Genomic DNA, 24,068 nt, shown 5'->3' with positions numbered 1-24,068 from the left:
GTACCTTGCTCAGGTGTCCAGGGACACGAGTTACTTGATATAGAACCAGCACCTTTCAGATTACAAGATGACTACTTTTCCCACTGAGCCACAGTACCCCAGCCAGGATGATTGTGTTCCCAGTCAGAGATACAACAAGTTAACATACATATTAACTTAAATACACCAAATACAGATACATAGCATGTATAGTTATGTTAAACAAATACTCATGCACACAAATAAACCAAAAAAGATACTGTTAATACCTATTTTTTTAGCTGCTGCATTTTTTTTTCTGTGGGTGTAATTATATGGGTCTCCCTCCATCTATGTGTACTGTATGAACTCTGTAGGTGAGTTGTAACCTCTCCTTACCTGTAAACAGCGTCTTGTCCACTCCTGCTGGCTTCTGCTCTTTCTATTGTGGCAATAGAGATTTATTTTGAATATGTGGAAAGCCACAATGAGCACCAGTTCTACACAGAAATTCAAGAGGTTTGTGTTTATTCTCGCCATAAACTAACCAACAAAGGATGCAACAGAGGTAACAATAGTATCCTTGTTTACTAGCTCAACATGTTGTACTGGCATGTATTAACGAGTCATCATTCAGCTAACATTATGTGCAATAGCATTACTCAACTTACGCGGTTTATTTGGAAAAACAATTGTTAGAGTTTTTTTCTGCCTTCTTCACCGTGTGTGACCGCTCAGCGGCAGCACCTCTCCCGTCCACGCAGATCGCTTATGGCGCATTTAAAAATGGCTGGGAAAAAACGTGTTACCTCATGTAAATAGCGAATTAAACAGTTATAGTGGCTGAGAAAAGTGTGGATAGGGGGTGGGGGGGGGTGGGGGGGCAAAGGGCAGAGTATTATTCATAGGTATTTTTTCCAATTCTTTCTTTTTTAACCATGTTTTATAGTCAACATAGTTCCAACAGTCGCAGACCTAAAAGACACTTGTGGCAGTGAGTTATTGAGTTCATCTTTGGTGGGTTGATGTATCATTGTGGGAAAAGAAAAACAAATTTTCCATCCAATTACACAAAGTGCTTTAGGTGATCATTGCGGCAGAGCCATGTCATCTCTCTGTTTTGACATTGTTGCAAATAAGATACTTCTCCCAAATACCATGCTGCCCAGTGTTTTGGTCTGATTTGAATTTTTAAACGCGTTCCCTGCCAGCACAAAGCCACTTGTCAGCAGCGCTGGAGGCCATTCATGATGCACTTGTTTAGAGCTTATGATCCAAGCGCAAACCTCCACCCCCAGCCACCCCAGGTTATTTCCTAATCAGACGCATGCCTCCTACACTTCTATTTCATCACATGCTGATATCCTGCTCTCGACTGAAACGAGGCATGTGGATGCTTATCTGTCAGCCCCCGTGCTCTAAATGAAGGACCAAAAGCAATCTCCTCTCCTCCTGCTGTCCTGAGCGGCGGCCTCACCTCGACCCCGGATCATTCTAATTTCCTTGGCTCGGGGTCTGCCGAGCTTTGTCAGAAGGTTTAAGTGCACTTCTTTGAAAAGCTCATAATCGCAAGGTTCGCTGAAGCAGCAAATGGTCCTAGCAGACCTGCCGCTGGAAAAAGGGAAGACAGAAGTAAAAGTGTGCCTCATCCCTATTTGACTCAAGCTTTGGGATTTCTTAGATAGGTTGGACATATGGGAAGAAGCTACTTCACCCTGGAGAAGTTTAAACTTTGATTTGGTCAAAACAGGAGCAGGTACAAAAGGATGCGCCTCTCTGTGTTGGGTTCAGTTAGCCATAGCTGCCTGTTAATCATAGACATACAGACACTATGAATAATTTTACCACAGTATTTTCTTTCCTTTATCTCTGGTTATGCCAAGTATTGTACTGTGTATGTTGGTGTGTGTAGTTGGTGTATGAATGTTATTATGTACTAGCATATACTGTATACAAGGAGTAAAGTTGAAGCAAAGATTACCTGGAGCATAGTGTGGGGGTTGTCACAGTCACCACGAGTGGGGGTGGGCGGAACAGACCACAGCAGCACAGGGTGGACGAACACAACTTCAACCTCAGGGCGAACAAGAGCTTTTGTTCTTTTAGAGCAGTGGTCTCCAACTCATATCCTTGAGAACCGGTGTCCTGCAACTTTAGATGTGGTCCGTTTCCCTACACACCTTAATCAGATGGCTAAACTGGCTCCCCAGGTTGCAGTCAATCTCCATAGAGCTCTGCTAATCAGCCAATGTTTGAGGTTGATGTGTTGAAGCAGAGGCACATCTAAAAGTTACAGGACAACCAGACCTCTTGGACTGGAGTTTGAGGTCACTGCTTCGGAGTTTAAACGCGTCAAATGTAGAGACGTACATTTTGGTCTGATATTGCTGCTAGTAGTTGGCTCCACAGCAACTAGAAACTCACGCTGAAACTAGAACTATTTGTACACGGGTGGACCATGGGGACTTGTCATTTAAATGCAGCAGACCAACAAAAACCTTTAAAATCAATGAAATTTAAATTTTAACCCTCACTTTTAGTGACATCATTAGTTTTTCTGAAATAGTTCAGGAACCTGTAATGTATCATATATTTCACAACATATGGATGGATGTATCAATGTACAAAGTTAAATAAAAGTTCAACAAGTTTAATAATTTTAAAGGTCTTTGTTGGAAATGAGAAAACTTCTTGACTTTTCCCTACAAGCAGGTGTGTGATGTCGTGATTTAAGGAGAGAATCTCAAACAACTGTCTCAGACCCAAGCATGAATAGCACGAATAGCTCTTGGCCAAAATCTCTCGCATACCTGTAGAGATAAGGGAGAACTGTTTAAACACCCAAACTAACAAAAGGTTCTTGTTGTTGGCTCGAAATGACCATTAAAGTCAAATTGATCTCCTGAATTTCCAGTCAGAATTCCAACAGGTTTGAAGAATTCAAACCAAAAACAATTGCACAGGAAGCTTTGACCTGCGATGAGGACTAATCCTCCCCATTCCCTTTAACAAGTCATCCCTACACAATGCAAGCAAGGGATTGTGTCTGACTGTGTACTTAAGTAATGAAGGTAAATGGGGGTTTGGACCTTTCTCTCCCTCTCTGTATTCGCATACACTTTTTAGGGCTTTTGTGACCCTGCTGTGCTCCCATACAATGCACCACAAACAAAGATGCTATCAAGTCACTACCCGAGACAGCCCAGATAGTGTCTCTGCAGGCTTTGATCTTATCCTCCCCGCCAATGATTCTGACTTGAATGGCTGAACAAGAAGGTTGAAGGTAAGCTCACACCTGAGGGCTCAGAGTAACTGTTCCTTGGCTTACAAATAGCCAGAAAAGCCGCTCTAAAATCTCTTCATTATGTTTGGTCCTGAGCAAATGTTGAGGTATTTCTTGCAAACCCGGATAAAATTCTGTTCTCACTGATCCGTTTCTTGGTTGTGTCATGTTGCTAATTTATCTAAAGTAAGATGTGGACCTAAGCCCTCATCATTAAGGCATCTTCCAGCCCTGAGCACTGCAAATCCTGACTTTAGGTGCTACTTCCCTGCAAGTTGTGGCAATCAGATGCATCAAAATGTTTCCGAGTACAATCCCCAAAGACCTTTTTTTAATGTGTAGAGGAGTGCGAGGAGTGCGAGGCTGAGCTGCACTAGTACAGCCTGGGGCCAACTTCCAGAACTTTTACATGTGGGAAAAGGTAGAAGAAAAATGCATTGTTATTTTCATGGTCAGTCCTCTGAGGAAGGGACAGCTCTCTGAGGAGAGAGTGCTCGTTTGTCCTTTGTTTGCTTCGCCATACAGACTTCATATACTTGTACTAATGGATGCCACCTGCAAGCTGCTGCCACATGTGAAACCTTATTATGGAGGTTTGCTTCAATGAACAGCATGCTGGTTTTGTGATGTGTTTTGATGAGGTTTAGACGGTGCAGAAGTGGGTTTTTTTTATTTCATTATATTTTGCTACTGGAAAATGACATTTGAACTTTCTGAGAAGGAAATAAAGGAAAATATCCCTGTGACGGAGACATAACCGTTGTCTTTCGGGTCAATAACTCTTTTTTCGCCGCAGCGTTTTGCCACCTTTCCAATTCCATCTCAGGATTCTGTCTCTAGAAGCTTGCTGTCGGGATCTTACAGTGCTGGGAAAAGTGATCGTGATTGTCTGGTGCTGTGATACATAAGTTCAAGCTTACTTGATGCAGTTCAGAACTACTTTATATCATTTGGCAATTGTAGTTTTGAATAGATATGAGTAAATAAAGATCATGTGTGGGGCTCCTCAAGGCTCTGCTTTTAGCCCAACTTAATTATATGGTCATCCTAGCTCCTGATATGGAACACTGTGGGGCAACGGTGGCTCAATGGGTAGAGTAGTCATCTCCATATCGGAATGTTGTGGGTTTGATTATAGCCCACGACCTGGGGCCATGGGCAAGGCACTTAACCCCAAGTTGCCTACCAATCGGTGTGTGTGTGTGGATGAATGTGGCTATAGTGAGTCAGTATGACTGGAAAAGCACTATATAAGTTCACTACAGCATCTCTCACCGTGTTATGCCGGTGACACATAAAAACACAAGTTACTGCAGTCACTTGATGGCAGTATGTGCTACCACGAGTGACATAACTGGTTACTACGTTTAGAGGATGGTTACGTCATCACTCGGACAAGTTTTTTTTTTTTGGATAGGATTGTTCCCCTTCATAAGAGAATTCATCATTTACTCGTTCTAGCTGTCTCTGACTTCGAAATTTATCTAATGATCTAAAAACATCAAACTCTGACAAGACGGGCTGCATGGTGGTGCAATGATTAGCACTGTTGCTTTTCTGCATGGACTTTTTAGTTTCATTCGGTGCAAAGGTGGCTAGTCCTTCCTCCCACAGCCCAAAACGTTAATGTTAATTTGAGTATGCCACCCCCATGCGATCCTGCATGGATTGAAAGATATAGAAAATAGATAGATGGGGGGAAAAAAAGAAAAGCATGTTTTATAATGGCACAGTAAGCTTGTCCTGCCTTGCCTTGATCTCAGCTCTGCTCCAACATGATGCCTGCCGGTGGTGTGCTCCTATACAAGGACACATGTTCAGACATTATGTTGACCCTCAGCTGATAAGCGGCCCTGCTGCGGAGCTACAAACGGTTGCTGTTTACAACCTGAGGTTATCTAGCGACTCCTTAACGGCTTCTATTGAGCTGCTGCTCACCAGCTGCTGTTTGGCTGTCTCTCAACACGCATCAGAAAGAAAAATGAAAACCAGAGCAACACTTGCAAACCTATGCTTTAAATGGTAGCAAAAAGCACGGAGCAGCATTTTTTTTTTTTTTTTTTTTCTGTTTTTGCTGTGAAGCTTCTGCCAAGTGTCTGCACCGGTGGATGGAGTTGATTATTCCAGACTGCCAGGACAGAGGAATTTTAGAGAAAAAAAAAAATCAAGATTGGGCCGAATAACTCTGAATTATGCCTTTTGTATGTTTCTGTGCAACATTTTAACTTTGGAATAAATGAAGTTCTTCTTAGCATAAAACCATGTTACCTTTTTCAGTACAAGGGATTTCAAAGAAGTTATAACCATCCTGCTTAGTTGCCAATTGAAAAGGCTAACACTGACTGATAGAGTTATGTGTGCAGTATATGATGTGTATGAATAACTCCCCAAAGCAGCTCTGGCACTAAATCGACCATCTCTTCATGTGCATGTGTCTCCATAATAAAGAGAACATGTAGGAATAGCAGCTGCAACAGTAAATGCGACTGCTCAGCTGTCCAATTGGAAATCAGTGTGACCTCAGGAAGACACTAATGCTTTAAAGAAACATCCTGTTAGAGTAACGTAAAGGCTGCAAAAGCTAGACTACGGGATCTACCTCTGAAGTTTATACCTCGGAGCTGCATCTCAAGCAGTAATTACTGCTTGAGATGCAGCTCCGACAGGAAGTCTAAGCACAGAATGTCTAATTTTGTCCACATTCAAATATCAGTGTTACTCTTGCCATTTTTGTTTCTAATTTTATCAGCTATAATTGCATGTTTTCTCACAAATGGAAATTGTTATTTAAGAAGTTTAATATTGTTTTCTGTGACATTATAGTAAAGAGGAAAAGTATATATTTAGTATTTAGTATACTTTTGCTTTACTCTATAATATTATTTGCAAAATCCTTCTGATGCTGAGACTAAATTGATTCTTCATCCATTGAGTAGAAACATGCATGTAGCTGTTGTCACCTGTGAGAATGGTGGCTCTTGCTAAAAGTGATTTCACTATTAGTGCAATCCATTTGTCCTCGTTAGTCAGAAATTCCAGCCTCTGGTACAGCCCCTAACGTCAAAGTTACGACTTGGAAATATGGTGCAGGACCAACAGGACCATCCCTGACTCCTGCATTCATGATTGTCATTGTTATTGTTTCAACAACAGTGGCCATAGTGGGTTAACGAGCAATTAAGAATCGCCACCTATTGTTTAATGTTTCATGTTCATTGGAACAATCCAGCGTGTGTAGTGCGAGCATCCATGTTTTTTTTCCTGCTGTCTGACAAGAAGGAAACTGGAACCTAAAAAGGAGGAGATGACAAAATCTGCTGCTTGTTAGTTTGGAGGCAAATGGAACGTACCACAAGGTTAGACACTTTTCAACATGACTGAAAAATGTATCAAAGTAAAATAGAAACCAGGAGTTAATTTTGTTTGTCCATTAACTGTATGTATGAATTGTGTACTTTACTGGAGCTACTGGACAAGGTTTTTGCCCAAATCCATGTTTGCTTCTCCACTTTTATAAATGAAGAGCAGTTCCTCCACTTGCTTTTATGATCAAATGCTTATGCTTATTGGGTAGTTTCCGTTTATCTACGCTATATTTATAGGCTACCAATGGAGTACTTAATTGTTATCTACAGAAGTAGGAATGGGGTACTTTGTAAGTAAATACAGATAACTTGCAAGGTACTAATGGTATCCAAAGGGTACCTAGATTGTACTTCCAAAGTACCCATGGGGCTGCTCAGTGGTACAGTTGGTATCCCTGTTGCCTTGCAGTAAGTAGGTTCTGGGCTCAAATTGGTCTGGATCTTTCTGCATAGAGTGTGCATATTCTCTATGTGCATGCATTGATTCTCTCTAGGTACCCCAGCTTCCTCTCAAAGTCCAAAAACATGACTGATGGCTTCATTGATATCTCTAAATTGCTCCTAATTGTATGTGTGTGCATGGTCGTTTGTGCCGTGCCTCTTGGTCAATGACTACTGGAGGTAGGCAGCAGCACCCACCCCGACCCTGCACAGAGAAGTGAGTGCAGACATTGGACGGATAGCAGTAGAAGATGGCAGCACTACTACTGTAACACTGTAACATCCAGTATTCCTATATCTGACAGCTGCATTGGCCTGTCTGCAGCTGGAATTGTGAAGGCGTTCAACCGCTTAGTTTTGAAAGTACAACTTGTTGATTTTCTTTTCTTTTTAAGTAGCTTCACTATAAGTCAGCATAGTGGAAAACAGACTTGTATACAAAAACCAAAAACTTTATGTTGATGTCAAATCTTGATCGTTTGTCCCTGAAACATAGTTTGAATGGTTCTGAAATGGCTAGGAAATGAAACCTTTAAATTCCGATCAATCTTGGTGCAGTTTCCTCTTGGAGCATAAAAACATTAAACCAGTAGCAGCTCCCATGATTCTAGCTGTGCATGTCACAAATATCAATGGGACTTCGTCGTTTAAGCAAATAAAAGTCGAGAAGAAAATAATGATTCCAGCAGGAGTAATTTACCATATGTCTGGTCTGGAAAATGTAGGCCTCCCTTGACTAGCTAAGGTTTATATGGTGTAATGTATCTCAAATGTCTGAAGCTTTTATGAAACACCTAGGACAAGAGATGCATGGAAGCTCCTTCAACCAGGCCAGCCTGTTACATCACTGCCACTGAAAGAAGCCTGAGAGTATCAGTTTAGAAAATATTTCTTATGGTCTGCTTTTCTTTAGATATGTCTTCTTTGTAATTAGAAAGAATCTGTTAAGGAGTTGACCCTGCTAATCCCCTTTGATCTGCAGATTGAAACTTAAGCTGCAGTGTCAGCCTGACCGAAAGATGTGTTTGCAGGACAGTTCTGGAAAGCTCATCCTAGAAACCTCATTGCCTTCTAAAAGCAGTGGGCTCAAACTAATTAGCTGGGAGCAGCTTCAGCGTCTTTTGGCCTCCACCACAGTCTCAGCGGTCTGTAATTCCTTTGCCTTGTTTTGGATCACATAAATCTCCTATCTCTGAGAAGAGGAGGTGAAATATAAGTTGATTCCTGCTGTAGCAGAAGTTGTCAAGCAGAGGTGAAAAATCTTTCCCAATGTGCTCTCAGGGATGATATTTCAGATTTTTAAAGGGAGCGGCGGATGCAGAGTAATGACTCACCCAGCCAGGTTTTGTCCCGTTAATGTCAGTAAGTAGCGCTGAGGATTGTTTCTGTGCTGGAAAGGCCTTACAAGCTCATTCAACCGTACACATTCTCTTGAAGAAACATATTTCCCTATGCTGAAAAAAAGAAGAAGAAAAAAAGAGACACATAGGCTTACCTTTTCTCACTGTCTGACCATAAATCAGACTGACCCTTGTTTTGGGTCAGTGATGATTGCCAAAATGATCTCTATTTGCTAAATGCCAGAATGATGAGAGATTTTTATTTTTTTTGGGGGGGGGGGGGGGGGGGGTTCTTTTAAACTCTCTTTAAATTCGAAAGTTTGCATCCATTTCTCTATTACTTGGTAGATTTGCTTTTTAGACTTTGGTCAAACATTTTTGGGAATCTTTTTTTTTTTTTCTCATAATGGTTTGCTGGAGTCTTGGCCCAACCAAAACTGGCGCAGCTGAGTCAGGTTTGTTGGTCGCCTGGCTTTCAAACTATTTGTTAGCTCTTCAAACACAAACTATCTATGGAACTGCCATCAGCGGTTTATGATGACCTGTCCAAGACATTGACTTTGATATCCTTGAGCCACCATGTAATACATTTTCCCGATGATTTGGGTCATTTTCCATTAGGAACACACATTTGAGGCTAAGCTTTACCTTCCTGGATGATGACTGGAGATACTGCTTTGGTATTTTCACATGATGTTAACTCCTTTTGATACCATAAAGTGGTATCTTATTAGCAAAAAAAGTGCTAGCACAATAAATGCAGCGAAACAGCCACACAATGCGATAAAAGCGTCCAAGTTTCCCCCTTTTCTTCCAAATGTTACAGTGGTCATTATGGCAAAACACTTCAGTTTTAGACTCATAAGACCAAATGACATGGCTCCAAAAATGTTCTTCTTTGTCTAAGAGTGCTTTTGCAAACTGTAAAGGGGCTTTCTTCACATTTCTTTTGGAGTTGTGACTTCTTCGTTGGTGAATGGCCTTTCATCTCATGTAGGTACAAGACTCCTTTCTTGGTGGATAGTGACACTCACCATAGTTATGCCTCTGCTCTTAGCTTAATCCACACAAAAACATACTCATCTATGGGACACATAAACAGTTGATTGAAAACTTAAAGGTGTATGTTTTCGTCGAGTGTGAGGGGTTAGGGAAATAAGAAAACACAAAGAAAGATGGCAGGCGAATAGCAGATGTATCAAAAGTATTAAAAATCATTATTCAAGTAGAAGTATAGATACTATGGTTTAAAAATACTTATGCTGAAGTAGAAGTATTAACTCAAACCTTTTACTCAAGTAAAAGTATAAAAGTACCAGTTTCAAAACTCCTTAAAATAGAAAAGTACTATAATGGTATATAATGTTAATGTCGAAATATCTTGGAATAGGCTGTTTCGCCCACATATATGTCTATTGGAAATAAACCATTCAGTACAATGCAAAAATATATAAGTACCATATAGGTGCAATGCTGAGCATCAACATTGGTTTCATGGAGAGGACAATCTGGTGTCTGTATTGTATTTCTGCAAAAAGTCAAACTTCATCATCTTGCTTGTTATTATTGGAATTGACTTCCAAGTCTAGCTGCAGGAATTGATGAGAGCAACAGATGTCAGATAAAACTGGGCATGAAAATGAGTGAATTACCCTCGTATAACAATTACCCTTGTATGGTCGTCTATGTATAGTAGACAGTGTTGTCAAAATGAATGATTAATCCAAGCAGTTAATCAAAAAATGAAATAATAATAATAATAATAATAATAATAATAATAATAATAATAATAATAATAATAATAATAATAATAATAATAATAATAATAGACAAATAAATAACAATCCCAAAATGCTATGTTGTTCTTCTACATTTTCTTCTTCTTCTTAAGATTTTTTTATTGTGCGTTTGGCAAGCAACTTCGTGCAGTACTGCCTCCAACCACATTCAAATTCACTCTGTCTGGGTGGCATTATTTATCTGATTAGTTGTTGTTGTTGTTTTTTTGCCAGAACAAAAACAAGGTGACATAAAATAGAAGAATATTTTCAAAATGTAAGGAATACAAAGTACAAATAATTGATAACAGATAAAAAAAGGAGTAGAAGTAAAAACTTGGCAAAAAAATATTACTTTGGTAAAGTATAAATAACCAAAATTCCTACTTAATTAAGATAACAAAGACTTTTGTACACAGTTACTTGACACCTCTGGTGAAAAGAGCGATTGATCAAGTCTGGGGGACAATATTTGTTTCATAGTTGACTAGAGTGGCTTTGAAAGACTGCTGCTTTCATGAAACAATGAGATTATATTTTTAGCATCCGCTCTCAACAAGGGTATATCCTTTTCCCTGTGGCACCTGAGAAGTGGGAGTTTTGGCCAGAGAGAGTCTCATGCAGGAAGTGACTTGTTAGAAAAGTATAGAAAACATTTTTTGTGTCTTTCCTCCCAGAAAAACCTGTTCAGGCATCAAAACATTGTTCAAATGAGATGCATGCTCAGATGTAATTTCCTTGTTAGGAGGATGAAACCAAGAATGTATTCATTGGTAGAATACCTTAATAACAAGGGTCTTTGTAGATTTTTCCACTTGCTGTGAAGCGTCAGAGTTTTTGGCTGAAATAATGCTCCAGTGGTGGACAGTCTGCTGACTTAGTTTAAGTCTGTGGATAAAAAGGGACCTATGTCCCAGGACACATTACAAAGATTAAGGAGGTATGAAATCCAATTTACACTTTTTTATTTCATCAAAGGTTTTTCAAAATAGGCCGGATCAGATTAGCAGATGAATGTTATCCAGTGCTTTGTCTTTGCATCAGTATTTGCGCTGCTTGAACTTTCTCAGATTTTTTTCTCCAATTTAGAACCACACCATTTAGTATGTTTTATTGCGTTTTTATGGAATAGACTAACAAGAAGAAGTGCATCATTGTGAAGTGGGACAAAAATAAAATAAAGGTTTCAAATATTTTACAAAAAAATCTCAATCTGAAAAGTGTGGCACACATTCAGATTAAGCCCATTTACTCTGACTGCCTTAAATAAAATCTAGTCGAACTAATTGCCTTCAAATACCTAGTTCAAGCAGTGTTTTCCTTCACACTTTGAGACAGGCACTTGAAAGGCAGACATAGCTTAGAAGCTTGAGCATTAACTTTAGCGTATTTACACCTTCAGAATTTTTCAAAAGGTTTTAGACATTTGAACATACCTGTTTCAAAATCATAAACACAGCATTTCGATAATTTCAGGAGCATCTTCTGTGGCAAATGATTGTTTTCAACTTAATCTAATGTGAACTGAATTAAGCTTTTTTAGCAGTCCTGCTCACAATACATGCGTGCACCCCCACCGACAAAGGGGGGTACAAACAGGGCCAGGAGAACGGGGGAACCCTGAACTAAGACTCTGACTATTACGTGATAGGCAGGAATCATTTTCAAAACTGTTATGATACATGTGACAAATGTTGAGTTAATAAAACCTTTATGTATGATGTATTTATATTATATTATATATGTAAATGTTTTTTCTAAATCAGGAGAGAGAGAGAGAGAGAGAGAGAGAGAGAGAGAGAGAGAGAGAGAGAGAGAGAGATACAAGTTTTAGAAAATCTATGTCAAAAATCTTCTTTTGCATCCTCTTTGCCTCACTTTTCACGCTTAGAGCAAAGACCACACCGATGCTGCTACTTTCAACCTCAGGGGATGGTGAACGTCAGTTCTGGAATTCCTCAAGAAAGATGTTTTTTGGTAACATCCTGCTCACAAAAAAGTGACAGACACGGCTACTGAAAGCATTTTGGCCAGTTTTCGGGCCAGTTTCTTTGGACACGTCAAAGCTAAGACCACATGTTAATCCACAGATGCAGACAGAGTGTCCTACTGCTCAACTAGTTTCATATTGCTGGCAATCATGATGCATAAATCTTAAATCTAAAAAAGACATATCTCAGGCCTACAACCTTTCCGTCTTGATATTCTTTGCATATAATGCCTGATTTCTGTTGATGTATGCTTGATTGTCATTTCTGCCCATACCCAAAAAGTCACCTCAGCCCCCAACCACCCCCCCCCCTCCCGATTGTAAAACGCAGCTGTAGTCTTTCTTGACATGTTGAGGGCAACCCTAGGGCATTGTTAGCGCCTGGCTCTGTCCTCACCTTATTGTCAGCGCTTCTCACTCCCCAACAATGGGTTCTCCGCAGCACCTGTACATGCAAACAGACATCAACACATGACACCATGTACTGCAGTCGCGCTGCCACCTGTGAATGCAGACACACAAGCCTGCACATCACGGTAATTACAGCTACACACTCAGGTTGCAGAACATCGTGCATCTGAGTCCAGGTGGAGTTTAATGTTTGCTCCAACGTTTCAATAACGACCCCCAAGCCCCCCCCCCCACACACTCACAAGCACGTGTGCGTTTCAAATTGTTTTGGATTTTGCAGTCTCTAAAATATGCATTTTCACACACCCCGACGACAACCAAAGCTCTCGGCTGCCCGGAGTGCAACATTGCACAAACAATCCACAGGTCAAAGGTCTGTTATTCCATCGAGACAGCCAGCTGAGCGTCCTGCAAACGAGACAGACTGTGTTCGAGCATGTGTGCAAGTCTGCTACCTCGGAGCCAAGCCTCAGCAGAGCAGTGTATTTTAGTACATTAGTGGTACTGGCTTTACCCCGCTCTTGCACTGCAGCTACAGTTTGTATATGCTGAAGCACTTTTCCAAGTAACCCAGTCCATAGCTTCTCTTTTAGGCATTAGTATGTTTATTCGCTCAGCACCCAGAGGCCACAGGGAGAGTAGGAAAATGACATTAAGCTACAGGGATCACCTTTCACCTCTGTCTTGACTCTCCTAAACAGTGCCGCTGGCTTTGGGAGCTCCACGACATCGAAATCCAATCGCTGGGCCGTTGTTTTGGGGACAATGGCTGCTGGTTAAGTGTGGGGCCAAGAAGTGTACTGTATCTTACACATGTCCCTCAGGGTTATTGTTCTATGGCTCAAAGACTCCTTTACAAAATGACCTTCAACATGTAGAACATCAGAAGCCTTTCCAAACGGCAAACCCCACCCCTCCCAAAAAGATAAATGTATTGCAATAATTAAAGATTCACAGGAGAAAGAAGCAAAGGGAGGAAAACCGGTCTGTTGTATGTTTCCTAGCAGCCTAAGACAATATCCACATAGCAAGAGATATCTCAGGGTAACCTAAGACCTTTAAAGATCTCCACACCTGTCTGGTGTCTTCCTTCGTCTATGCAACTCTGTTTATTCACTAGTGCTCTATAACAAACCCCTCTATATATTTTTCTCCAGCCAGCCCTACCTTTTTTTGGTTCTTTTTAATCAAAATAATATATTTGGGTCTTAAAAACGTAGTGCATGACTTGTTGAGCCTTTTTTTTACCACTTTGGTATCTGGTGTTGGGACGCCTCAAAAAAAGCTGTCTTCAAGCCACAAAACAGCCAAGGATAACAGCAGCGCAGCTTCAAACAAAGCTTGTCAAAACAGCTTTACGCTGTCCAATTTCATCGTCTTGATCCACAGGAATACCTAAACAGAGGCAGAGGAATGCCTCCTATATGTCTTTGCCGCTCTTCGTCACATCAGACCGCTCGGCTTCAGCAAACAGAACAAAGTCCTGTTTGTTTGCTCTGAAAATAATCAGCCCTGTGGCTGCTTTCTGATGCTTCGTGGCATAATTTCTGCAGTGATGATGTGTCTGTGTGATGTATTTTTAAAGAAATCAAACAGGTTTTTCTATGGTTTTATTAACCACTGGGCGCTCGCTGTTTTCTTTAAAAAGGGCAGACATAGTTTAAATGGAAAATCCTAAAAGAGGTAGATGTCACAAAGATGTTCTTATGTGCGCAGATTACATGTGCCAAATTACACGTTTAATTTATTTCTTTATTTTGCCTTTTTCTTGTGTTTTTCTTCTCTTCTTTGCTACGTGTCTATTCTGTCATCCAGCCTTTAATGGGTTTCAGTCGCAGACTGTCATTCTTTATCCTGTTTAAACCGTATTTCTTGTTTCTGACCCCGGCTAATTCAACACATATCAGCTGGCCTTTTTGCTACGCAGCTGTGCAACATGAGTGGGTTCAAAGGTTCTGCCAAATTTCAATTTCCTCCACCTTTTCCTTGGGTTCGTGAAGCTTACAGATTCTCTCTAGAACTGCAGCCGCTGAATTTGAACATATTTTTAATTTGACCGAGGTTTCCTACTGTGTGCCGGTCAGTTAGGACCGTTTCTCTGCCCTCTTTGGCTTATCCTTTACGATTATCTGAACAAGGTGAAGTCACAAGGAAGACTAAAAGAACTTTTCAGATTTATTACAACCCCATTGTTCTCTTCATCTTCAAAGCCTGTCTGCCTAAACAAATGACCCAACAAGGTTCACACAGACCACAAATAACGGAGCTATTACCTCATTACATGCATTGAATTATAAGGGTTCTTAGAGTCAGTTTGGTGTGTTGTGGCAGAAAGATCAGTTTTTTAGCTTCAGCTCACAGTAAGAGGGCATCTTTAGCAACCTGCCATGGTCTTTTAACTTGCTCTTTATACCTCGTTTCTTGTGACTGCAGTGAAGAGGTTATCCGCCGGAGCTGAGTAAACAAAAGAAAGCTACGGCTTGGTCAAGCATTCAGGTCAAGGACCTAAAGAGCCACAAGAGATTTGGCACCCCCTGGGTCATTAATAATTAATGAAACCCGAGGCTTGGACAGAATGCCATGACTAAACATGTAACGAGCGAATGGCGTAAAACGTAACTGGCCAGGAAGGGAAGGGACTGGGGAGAGGAAGGGAGGTGAAGTGGGTATTGATAAGGCTTTGGATCAAACCCTGGCCACAAACTGTGCTTTCACTGTATGCTTCAGAGGCCCCAGACATAACAATGTGCACAAGCCAGTGATATTCTGATCTCTGGATAGAGAGCTGGGTCTTTTTTCTTCATACGTGACAAAGCAGTGAGTTGGAAAGAAGGGGGGGGGGGGGGACTTGGGTTTCCAAGTTGGAGAGAGGAGAAGCAGTCAGCGGAATGAAAGACTGTATGAAAGCCCAGCCTTTTCCCATGAAATCGTGCAGTCCTCATTCCCACTGTCCAACAAAACATGGTCTTGCCCTAGAGGTGCTATCATGGAGAGACCTCCATTACGAGCTCAGCCTGATGAAAGAGTAGCTAAGGGGGGCTTAGCAGGTTTGGCTTTTAACCCTCCCCCCACTGGGTCAGATATGAAAACAGATAGTTCTGCACGATATTATATAGCAAGTGGTTTTTAAGCGGGTGTGTTTGAACAATGAAATGCAATCCCTGTCTCCTTCTCACCAGTTTTCAAATTATCCCTGGTGATCAACAGCCTTTTGTGCTAACTCCAGACCGTATTCGTATAAAAAGTCTCTCGCGTTTAATAGGTAAACTATATACTCAGACAAAATGTCCCGCACTATTAAACATGATGAGGCTGAAAATGCTCTGTCCCACTTGAAACTACAACAGGAAGCAGTTTTTCCGTTGGAATGTTGCCTGATGCCCTTGGTTTGTTTGCAGACGTCCTCTGATGACTGCGACCCCCACGAAGGCATCCACGAGGGGAGAGAGGGAAAGTACCGCTTGCAGGTGACCCAGGTTGCCCAGAGGCTGGAGTACTGGCACAAAGACTTGAAAAACACCCTGGTCACCTCGATCACGGTGGTTCCAGTCAACGATCGCACCGTGGCGTTCCTGGGGACAGCAGACGGGCGACACATACAGGTAAGGAGGTCAATACCAGGCACCTTGCAGTCCAGTCAGCTAACAGTTAGCCTGTCATTTTTTGCAGTGCTTACTAAGAATTTGAGTCATGTCTGTCACTGTATCTATTTACACTGGGCGCCCTAAAGGCTTCCATATGAACCTTTTGGTCATTGAACAAATGTTTGTTTAATGTCGGATCTGTCAACACTGTACAAGACCAACTTCTTGTCTTACTTCAAAATAACCTTTTAATACATAGTAACGAAATAAAACACAAGAAAAATATAAGTAAATTTGATGTTAAAATCATTAACAGTCACCAATACTCGGTTTGGTATTATTTTATTGTATCAGAAACAGCGTACTTGTCAAATCATAGATTCAGTGATAATGTTTCTGTTTATGCTGGAGAATTAGTTGCCATTCTGTTAGTGTTAATGTGGATAGAATCCAATAAACCTCAGCATGTTGTTATTGCCACAGACTCTAGCAGTGCGATTTACAGCAGAAACCTTGATCAAACCCGGTCGAGGCAGAATTTTTTAATAGAAATTTTACTGGCGGCGTACAGAATTAAAAGATCAGGAATTTTAGAGAGATTTGTGTGTCACATGTAGGAGTTGTAGATAATTAGCTTGCAGATATGTATGCTAAAGATGCTATAAAGGAATCAGAAATCCCTCTGGCAGTCTCCTATAGCAAAACAGAAATAAAATCTATAGTAAAGGAAGAAATGAAAAAGAATTGGCAGGAAGGATGGAATAAAGAGCTGAAAGGGAAACTATTCAAAAACAGTGGGAAAGATGAAGGAAATGTCAAGGAGAAGGAGGGAGGATGAAATCCTATATTGACTTAGATTTGGTCTTACATATTTTAATTGTAGTTAGAACAGGACAGGAAAGCATGCTACAGGACTTTGTGTGTGTGGTCCGTCACTAGAGACGTGCTCATTGACTGGATAAGGTATCACAAAGAAATACATATTCTTCCGTGTAAGTTTAGTGTTTATCTTGGTTGAATTACTTCCTTTAAATTCGGAACATATCTTATACATTTTTTTCAGCTTTTTACCGGTTCACACTCCAATTCAGAAGGTGGCGGTAATACGCACCAATAGTTGTTTGCCAACCGCCAGTAAACTGGATGAAGAAAAGAAGAAGAACATAGTGGCTCCATCCAAATACCCTTTATTATAGCTCCTATATCCTGTTCCTTGACCTTCAATGAGGTCAACAGTAAGATCTCTATTATGGGGAGGAAAGGAGCTTCAGACTGCTGTGCCGATTTCGGACAGCCTTTAACTCTGACCTCATTACATGACGGAAACACATGGATGATGCGAGTCGAGTCCGAAAATTAACTACAAAATGCTGCCCCTCTGCTTTCCGGACATTTTCATTCATTTACGTAAGGTGGGCTGTGCTAGGTCATGTTGCTCAAAGGATTGTGGGATTCCTTATAACTCCTTAGCACCAGTAGGGGATATGGCAAGGTTCCTAAGCTAAATTAGCTGTGAGAGGAAGCATACGGGGTCCTTTTCCTACCTCTTTCCTTACTGACTGCACTACGCAGACAGCACTTATCATGACGACCGCTGATGCACTTCCTCATTGGCTAAACAGTCCTTACTCAACAGAGGTATTTGGATGGAGCCAGAGTCAAGCTGCACATTCATTTTTTGGCCTCATAATAATAGCTTAGGAGTATTTCTCCACAGAATTACAAGCTAACAGTAACTGGATAGCACTTTGCAAGACATATATGACTTTGACGAGATATTGAGGTGTTTTAACATTTTGTGCCACGAGTGGAAGTTAGTCTGCCGTCTGATCAAACACCTGCTAGAAGTAAATGACGGTGGATTCCTATGTATAAGTACACAGCTGTACAACTCCCTGAGAATCTTTCTTTATGATTATAGCAAGACATTGGTTACTCTTAAATTGTTTGATTTCTTTACATAACTTAGCACAGTAAATTTGGTTCTTGTTAGTCTCTAAATTTAAGTTCACATGGAGGCCACACTATCTCTCTGAACACTCGCTGGCTGCAGCACACTGATTCAGGTGGTGCATATTCAGAAAAAAATATTGCAGTTTGTGATTTAGTTCAATTAACTCACAACATCTTGTTTGCTTTTTGCGTTTTACCCCCTCATTTCAACAGTGAAACACAACGTGCCAGGGTTGTGGCCGCAGACTGAAGCCCGCTGTTCATGTTGCATTGCTAAAACGCCATTGCAAATGGAATGAATCACAAAAAGTAAACGAACTGAATTACATCCCGTGTTTTTGAAACTCAAGGAATAAAAGAAAAAAAAAAATCAACAGAGACATGGAAAAAATCTGTGACAGCTGCAACGAAAGGCAGGCAGGGTAGAGACAGCGGCAGTGGGGTGCGAGGGGGGGGGGGCTTACAAGCTGAACGGAACGTTAATGGTGAACTGCTTCCCTAACACGTTCCCTCGCACGGCATTTTGCAAGTCCTGTGCAGCTGTTGCTGTGTTTCTCCTTTACAGTCAACTACCGCTCCACTCCTGAGGCGAGCCGTGCCTATCGCAGTTGGGCCTTCTCTACCCGATACCCAGAGCCCAATTCCCCACCACCATCATTACCACCACTAACACACACAAACTCAGAGACGACGTTTAAGCTCAAGCTATAGCAAGGGTTTAAGCTTGACTAAACTAACCTCTTAGTTAGCAGTGGCTCTGTGGTTAACTGAGAGCACGACCACAAAGCCAGACTACAGACGTTTATTTAGTCGTAGCTCACAACAGAATTACACCCAAAAAGACGTACCAGAGCTTCTGCTATTTCAAGCAATGTCACACAAGCACACTCTTGAGTTATCCCTGGACAGCAGGGCAAATTTCAAGTCTCACATTGTAGACTCAACCGGAAAGGCAACAGGAGACGAGTGTTGAGAATGCGAGCAAATGTGGACAACTCAGCTCTAGGGATTACACTCTGTAAAAAAACAACAGATCTGAAATGCTCCACCAAACTGCCGGTTAGGATGAATGGTATGGTATGGATGTCAATAATACAGCCATATGTTTTTTTTAAGTGTCCTAGTGATCTTTAGTCCAAAACATCCTCCTGTGCTGTTGTTTTTTTTACTGCTGCTTTAAAAATCAGCTCTTCCAGCAGCAGAACCTCTTGAGGCAAACGGAGACTGAGAGCCGACCACTTCACCTTCCACTCAACCCAAAGTCGAAGCTCTCTATAAGAGCATCAGAATTAGTTTGTTCAGGCTGGACGATCGCTGAACATGTTGCTACTTTTTCATAGTCTGGTTGTCGTTTACTACATTTCTCAACACCCGTTTTTTTACCCTGCACTTCCAAGTTGCTAAGCGGCTTCCTTGCAGCCAGATGGAAACGTATAAGCGATCGTGGCTGCAGTATTTCTTTCACTTTTCTTCTCCTAAATCACTGTGGTATGCGTTTGACCTGGTGACCCTCCGGCCACCTGTCGTCTCCTGCTAAAGCCACGCAAAACGCCAGCTCCACTACGCCACGGAAGTCCAGATCATTGTTAGCTGGGTCAAAAGAACCTGTCAACTTTTCATGCAGTTCAGTTTCCTTGTCTGTCTGAGCGGACAAAGCGAGGTGGAACGCAGGGTAGGGGCAGTGAAAGAAAAGGAACGTTGTTTCCCCCCCAGTGGACTGACTCAGGAAGTGTTCCCTCGACTTCACTCAGCCCACTGTGGGAATAACACAGTGCCAGTGTTTATAGGCCAAACTTCCCCCCCAGCCTCCTTAATACAATAAGCTGTAATTTACACCGCTATTACCTCCAGAGAGATGGCTGTTGTGTGCCCTCGTCCCCTGCGGAAAGCCAGCCATTATCCCCGCTGTCACAAAGCTAACGTTGATCATGAGGTTCAAGCAGTGAATGGGATGACGCTAGAAAACAAGGTGTTTCTTGAGCTGAAGGGACAGAGGGCAAGCTGTGGTTCAGCCAACTGAGCAAAAGTACAATTAAATCTCACTATGCTGAGTGTGTCACGTTTTTTTACTGGACGCCCTGATGCGTAGTAGGTTTGAACCACTCTCCAGTAACCCATTGCCCAGTGCCATAAATCCCACACATACCACAAGTCCCACCACTGGATTGGCGTCGCAGAAAGCCAGGTGTGTTGCTGTGTGCGTGCTTCCCTAAACGCATGCCTGCGTGTGTGCGTGTATGTATGTGCATCTATTATTGCGAGCGATTGTGGGCGTGTGTATAATTTAGAAAGGCCTCACGTTACTGGAGTAACCACATACCCTGTTAATAGCCCTGTTCAGTTTTGTTTGCTCCTAGGCCAAAAGCTGCAGCATAACCACAAGTGATAAATGCTGCACCAGGTGTGTTTCACTCTATGTGTGTGTGTGTGTGTGTGGGGGGGGGGGGGGGCTTTGGTGAAATCCTGGATGTTTGCCACCAATGTATGTGAACGTGGGGATACGGGTTGATGTTCACCATCTATTAACATACTGAAAGTTGACCACATGTTACTTTTGCCTGGCTGAAAATGACTGATCATCAAAAGTGAAGTTTAGCTAAAAAAAAAAGTCATGAATTAGTGCAAACATACGCTTTGGCTTGCAAAGGTATTCATACCTGGTGACACAAGCACAGCCTTGACCGCATTTGTGTGAAAGACCAACACTAAGTAGCTCATAATTGTGAAGGAGGAGTAAAATGATTGGAGCAGGTTTTGTGCAAATGTATTCAGGCTCCTGGAGTCAGGACTGCTGGAGAAGCACTTTTCACATCTAGGGACACAATTGTTTGTCCATCTTTAATACAAAGCGTGCTTTCTTTTTTTTTTTATATAATTTTTTTACAGTAATCTTCAAGTTTTAATGCAGATTCTAAACAGTACTTAGGTCCAGACTATTAAATGGGCATTTCTTTCACAATACACACAGCGTTTGTGCGTCAGTTTTTGTCATTCCCGTTTGCTGTGTTCTCTACAAACAGCAGACAGGAATTTGTATGACTGTCTTTCATCAACAGCTTCCTCTGCATGTCTTTCACAAAAGCCAGATTTGAGGAATGTGCGCCTAATAGTTGTCTACTCTACAGATTTTTCCCACAGAAGTTGTAACGTGATAAAATGTGAAAGGGTGGAGGAGTATGGATGCATTTGCAAGACTCTGTACATGTTTGGTTTATCCAGCATTGGTTTATACCAGATATAAAGCATCTCTAGCGTACACATGGATGATCTTAAGCTGTCCTTAAACTAAAGTGGTCCTCATTTTGCACAAGCTGACTTGTCAAGCATCATGGAGCTTTCAAAAGTCTTAACATTTACAGCAATTTATTAAAAAAAAAATCTACTCAGCTCTGCTTTACACAGCTTATGAAAGAGGGCAAATTAGAGGCCTTTGCCAAGGAGGGATGACACATTCTGGATCGTCTTTCTGCTCCAGCTCCCTGTCAAGGTGCGCTGGCAGAGCGCCACTAGAACTTATCTATGTCCTCTAGCTTTTTTTCTCGTTCCATTATATAGACTGCATATGATATGTCCCACTTTTAATATTCTTGGCTTTTATCAGAGTACCTCTGCAACAATGAAAAGGTGGTGAGTGAATAAAATCCCACCATCTGACAGAGTGTCCTGTTCTGACCTCCCTTTCTGGCTTGAATATACGGTGAATAGGGACAGCTAATGTCTTTGCCAGCTATGAGACAAAGACGTTTTACCAGGTAAAACAGCTTAGCTTCCGTTTTGGCTTCTTCATCCAATCCGGCTTCAGTTTTGACATTCCTCTTAGACGTAAAGGTTGACAATTATGAACATTGAGCGATTCAGTTCTACTAACTCTGTTCTTAGTGAACATTTTGACATTTTTGACATATAATGAACCGATTTTCCCAATGAACCTTTAAAACCAAAACAAAGTTTGGTGGTTGAATAGCTCGATCAAATTATCTTGGGGCAGAAAATTCTATTGAAAGTCAAAAAAGGGTCACAAAAAATAGCTTTTCTAATTACTGGAAGTATATTAATGTTAGCAGAGGAATTTCAAGAGGATTTTAAATTGTTCATTTTCTTCCAGGTACTGTTCTCCCGATCGGCCTCTCCCCACGTGAACATCAGCCTCGACTCGAGTCCTGTCTCTGCCAGTGTGATACTGCCGAGACAGGAAGCCACGGGCAGTACTCCCCTTTCAGAGGGAGCCGTGCTGATGGCCACAGGGAACAAGGTAGGAGGGAGGCCACAGATTGATAACATTAGAATCACTGTTTTGGTTTTTTGTTCTGTTCTTTGCCTTATAAAGTAAAAAAGAGAAACACTAGGACACGTTGTAGGCAGTGTAATCGTATCAAATTCATTCATTGTAACACGATCGTAGTACACTTCCTTCAGTTATGCAGTTTAGCACAAAACCCTAGGAATGAAACTTGGGGTACTTTCTTCTCACCGTAATTGTAACTTTAACAGTTTAAAAGAGTATTAAAAGGTGATAAAAAAGCCCAACACCCATTAAATATAGTTTGACACAAAGGCTGTGGAGAAATGAAGATACTGATATTCCATTCTTGTCTTAAAATGTTTTTGTCATTTTTTTTTTGTTCTAAATTCTGTTTTCCTCCTAGATCACCAAGATCCCTCTGATTGGCCCGGGCTGTGGTCAGCTGACTAACTGCACGTCTTGCTTGCTGTCATCAAGCGTGACCAAATGTGGCTGGTGTGATGGCCGCTGCACCAGAAGGAACCAGTGTCCCTCCTCCTCCACGTGGGTTCAGGACAGCTGCACACCCGTCATCACCAAGGTATACAACGCTTTTAAGAAGTAGAACCACAGCACCCTTGTTGTCATAATTCATCACTAATTATTCTTAACACTGCCCCCGCAAAGAAAACTGAAAAGTTACTTGCCATCTTTCTCTTAGCTCAGTCTGCAGGGAGTTAGTTTTGTGTGATCTAAATGGGCTCAGCTGCGATTTTATTCATACCTTCTCTACTCCCCTCTACAGTACTGCTGTATAAAACACAATATAATGCAATCTATTGTGTTACTGGGTCTGTGTGGCTGGTTTTAGCTCTGTCTAACGTGATTGCCCCATCGTGTGTTGCTTCACCGTCTCCAAATAACTACAGAGCAATTCTCCATCCTTACTTTGCTTCATGAAGCAAAAAAGATGAACATTACAGGAATGAGTGAAAGTCCTACCTTATCTGGTGTTATTCATGCCAAGGTTCTTGAAAATGCACAAATTGTGACAATATTAAAATCTTACACACACTTTTTTGACCTGAAAATGGCAATTTTAGCTGATTCCTTTTTCTCTACTTTATAATATTGAGTATTTAAAAAAAAACATTGAAACATTGTGTCGGCCTTCCCAACAGGTAGTCCATAATTTTTACTCTAAAAAGAGAGGATGTTATTACAGAAACTACATTTTAAACACATTTTAGGACCTTATAATTGGACTTAGCGCTGTTAGCAAGGCTAGCATCACAACAGCACCAGGCTCTACAACAGAACCCTGAAATTTTCCAAAATGCTGCCAACATTTCCAAATCAGGCATGTTCCATAACGGACTTACGTTGACACATAAGGGCAACGCAACTTTGCTACATTCAGTTTAGTCTTCCTGTTATTGGCTCAAAGTTGCACCGTTCTCATAGATCGTGGCTCGAATTTCAACCTTGAACACGGGTCACATTTAATGAAAAACAAAGACCTCTAATGAGACTTAGAGTTGTGCCCTAAACACGTCACTTGACTTGGTTTGAGACTCAGATCTTATTCCAATCTATATATTATGTAATCAGTAGTAAGAGCAATCCCCCATGACCTACAGCCTGGAGCTCTGACAGCACAAGCAGTATTTTACTGTTAAAGCCAGTGACATTTGTTGTTGTTGCCTGTAAAGTCATAATCATGATGAAAGTGATGTCTTCAAT

General features: G+C 41.3%; 1 protein-coding gene across 1 annotated transcript in view; it reads left to right on the top strand.

The window, feature by feature from the left end:
• met (MET proto-oncogene, receptor tyrosine kinase) overlaps positions 1-24,068 on the top strand; it is an 89,083-nt gene that overhangs the window by 19,989 nt on the left and 45,026 nt on the right. The window contains exons 3-5 of the mRNA XM_012863644.3: positions 15,965-16,168; positions 22,209-22,355; positions 22,750-22,926. Coding sequence (XP_012719098.2) covers positions 15,965-16,168; positions 22,209-22,355; positions 22,750-22,926 — 528 coding nt within the window. The remainder of the gene's footprint in view (positions 1-15,964; positions 16,169-22,208; positions 22,356-22,749; positions 22,927-24,068) is intronic.

The sequence above is a fragment of the Fundulus heteroclitus genome, chromosome 2, assembly GCF_011125445.2.
Source record: "Fundulus heteroclitus isolate FHET01 chromosome 2, MU-UCD_Fhet_4.1, whole genome shotgun sequence".
In the NCBI taxonomy this organism is placed as follows: domain Eukaryota; kingdom Metazoa; phylum Chordata; class Actinopteri; order Cyprinodontiformes; family Fundulidae; genus Fundulus; species Fundulus heteroclitus.
Note: the sequence above shows the minus strand (reverse complement) of the source record. Positions and strands in the feature narration are given on the sequence as shown.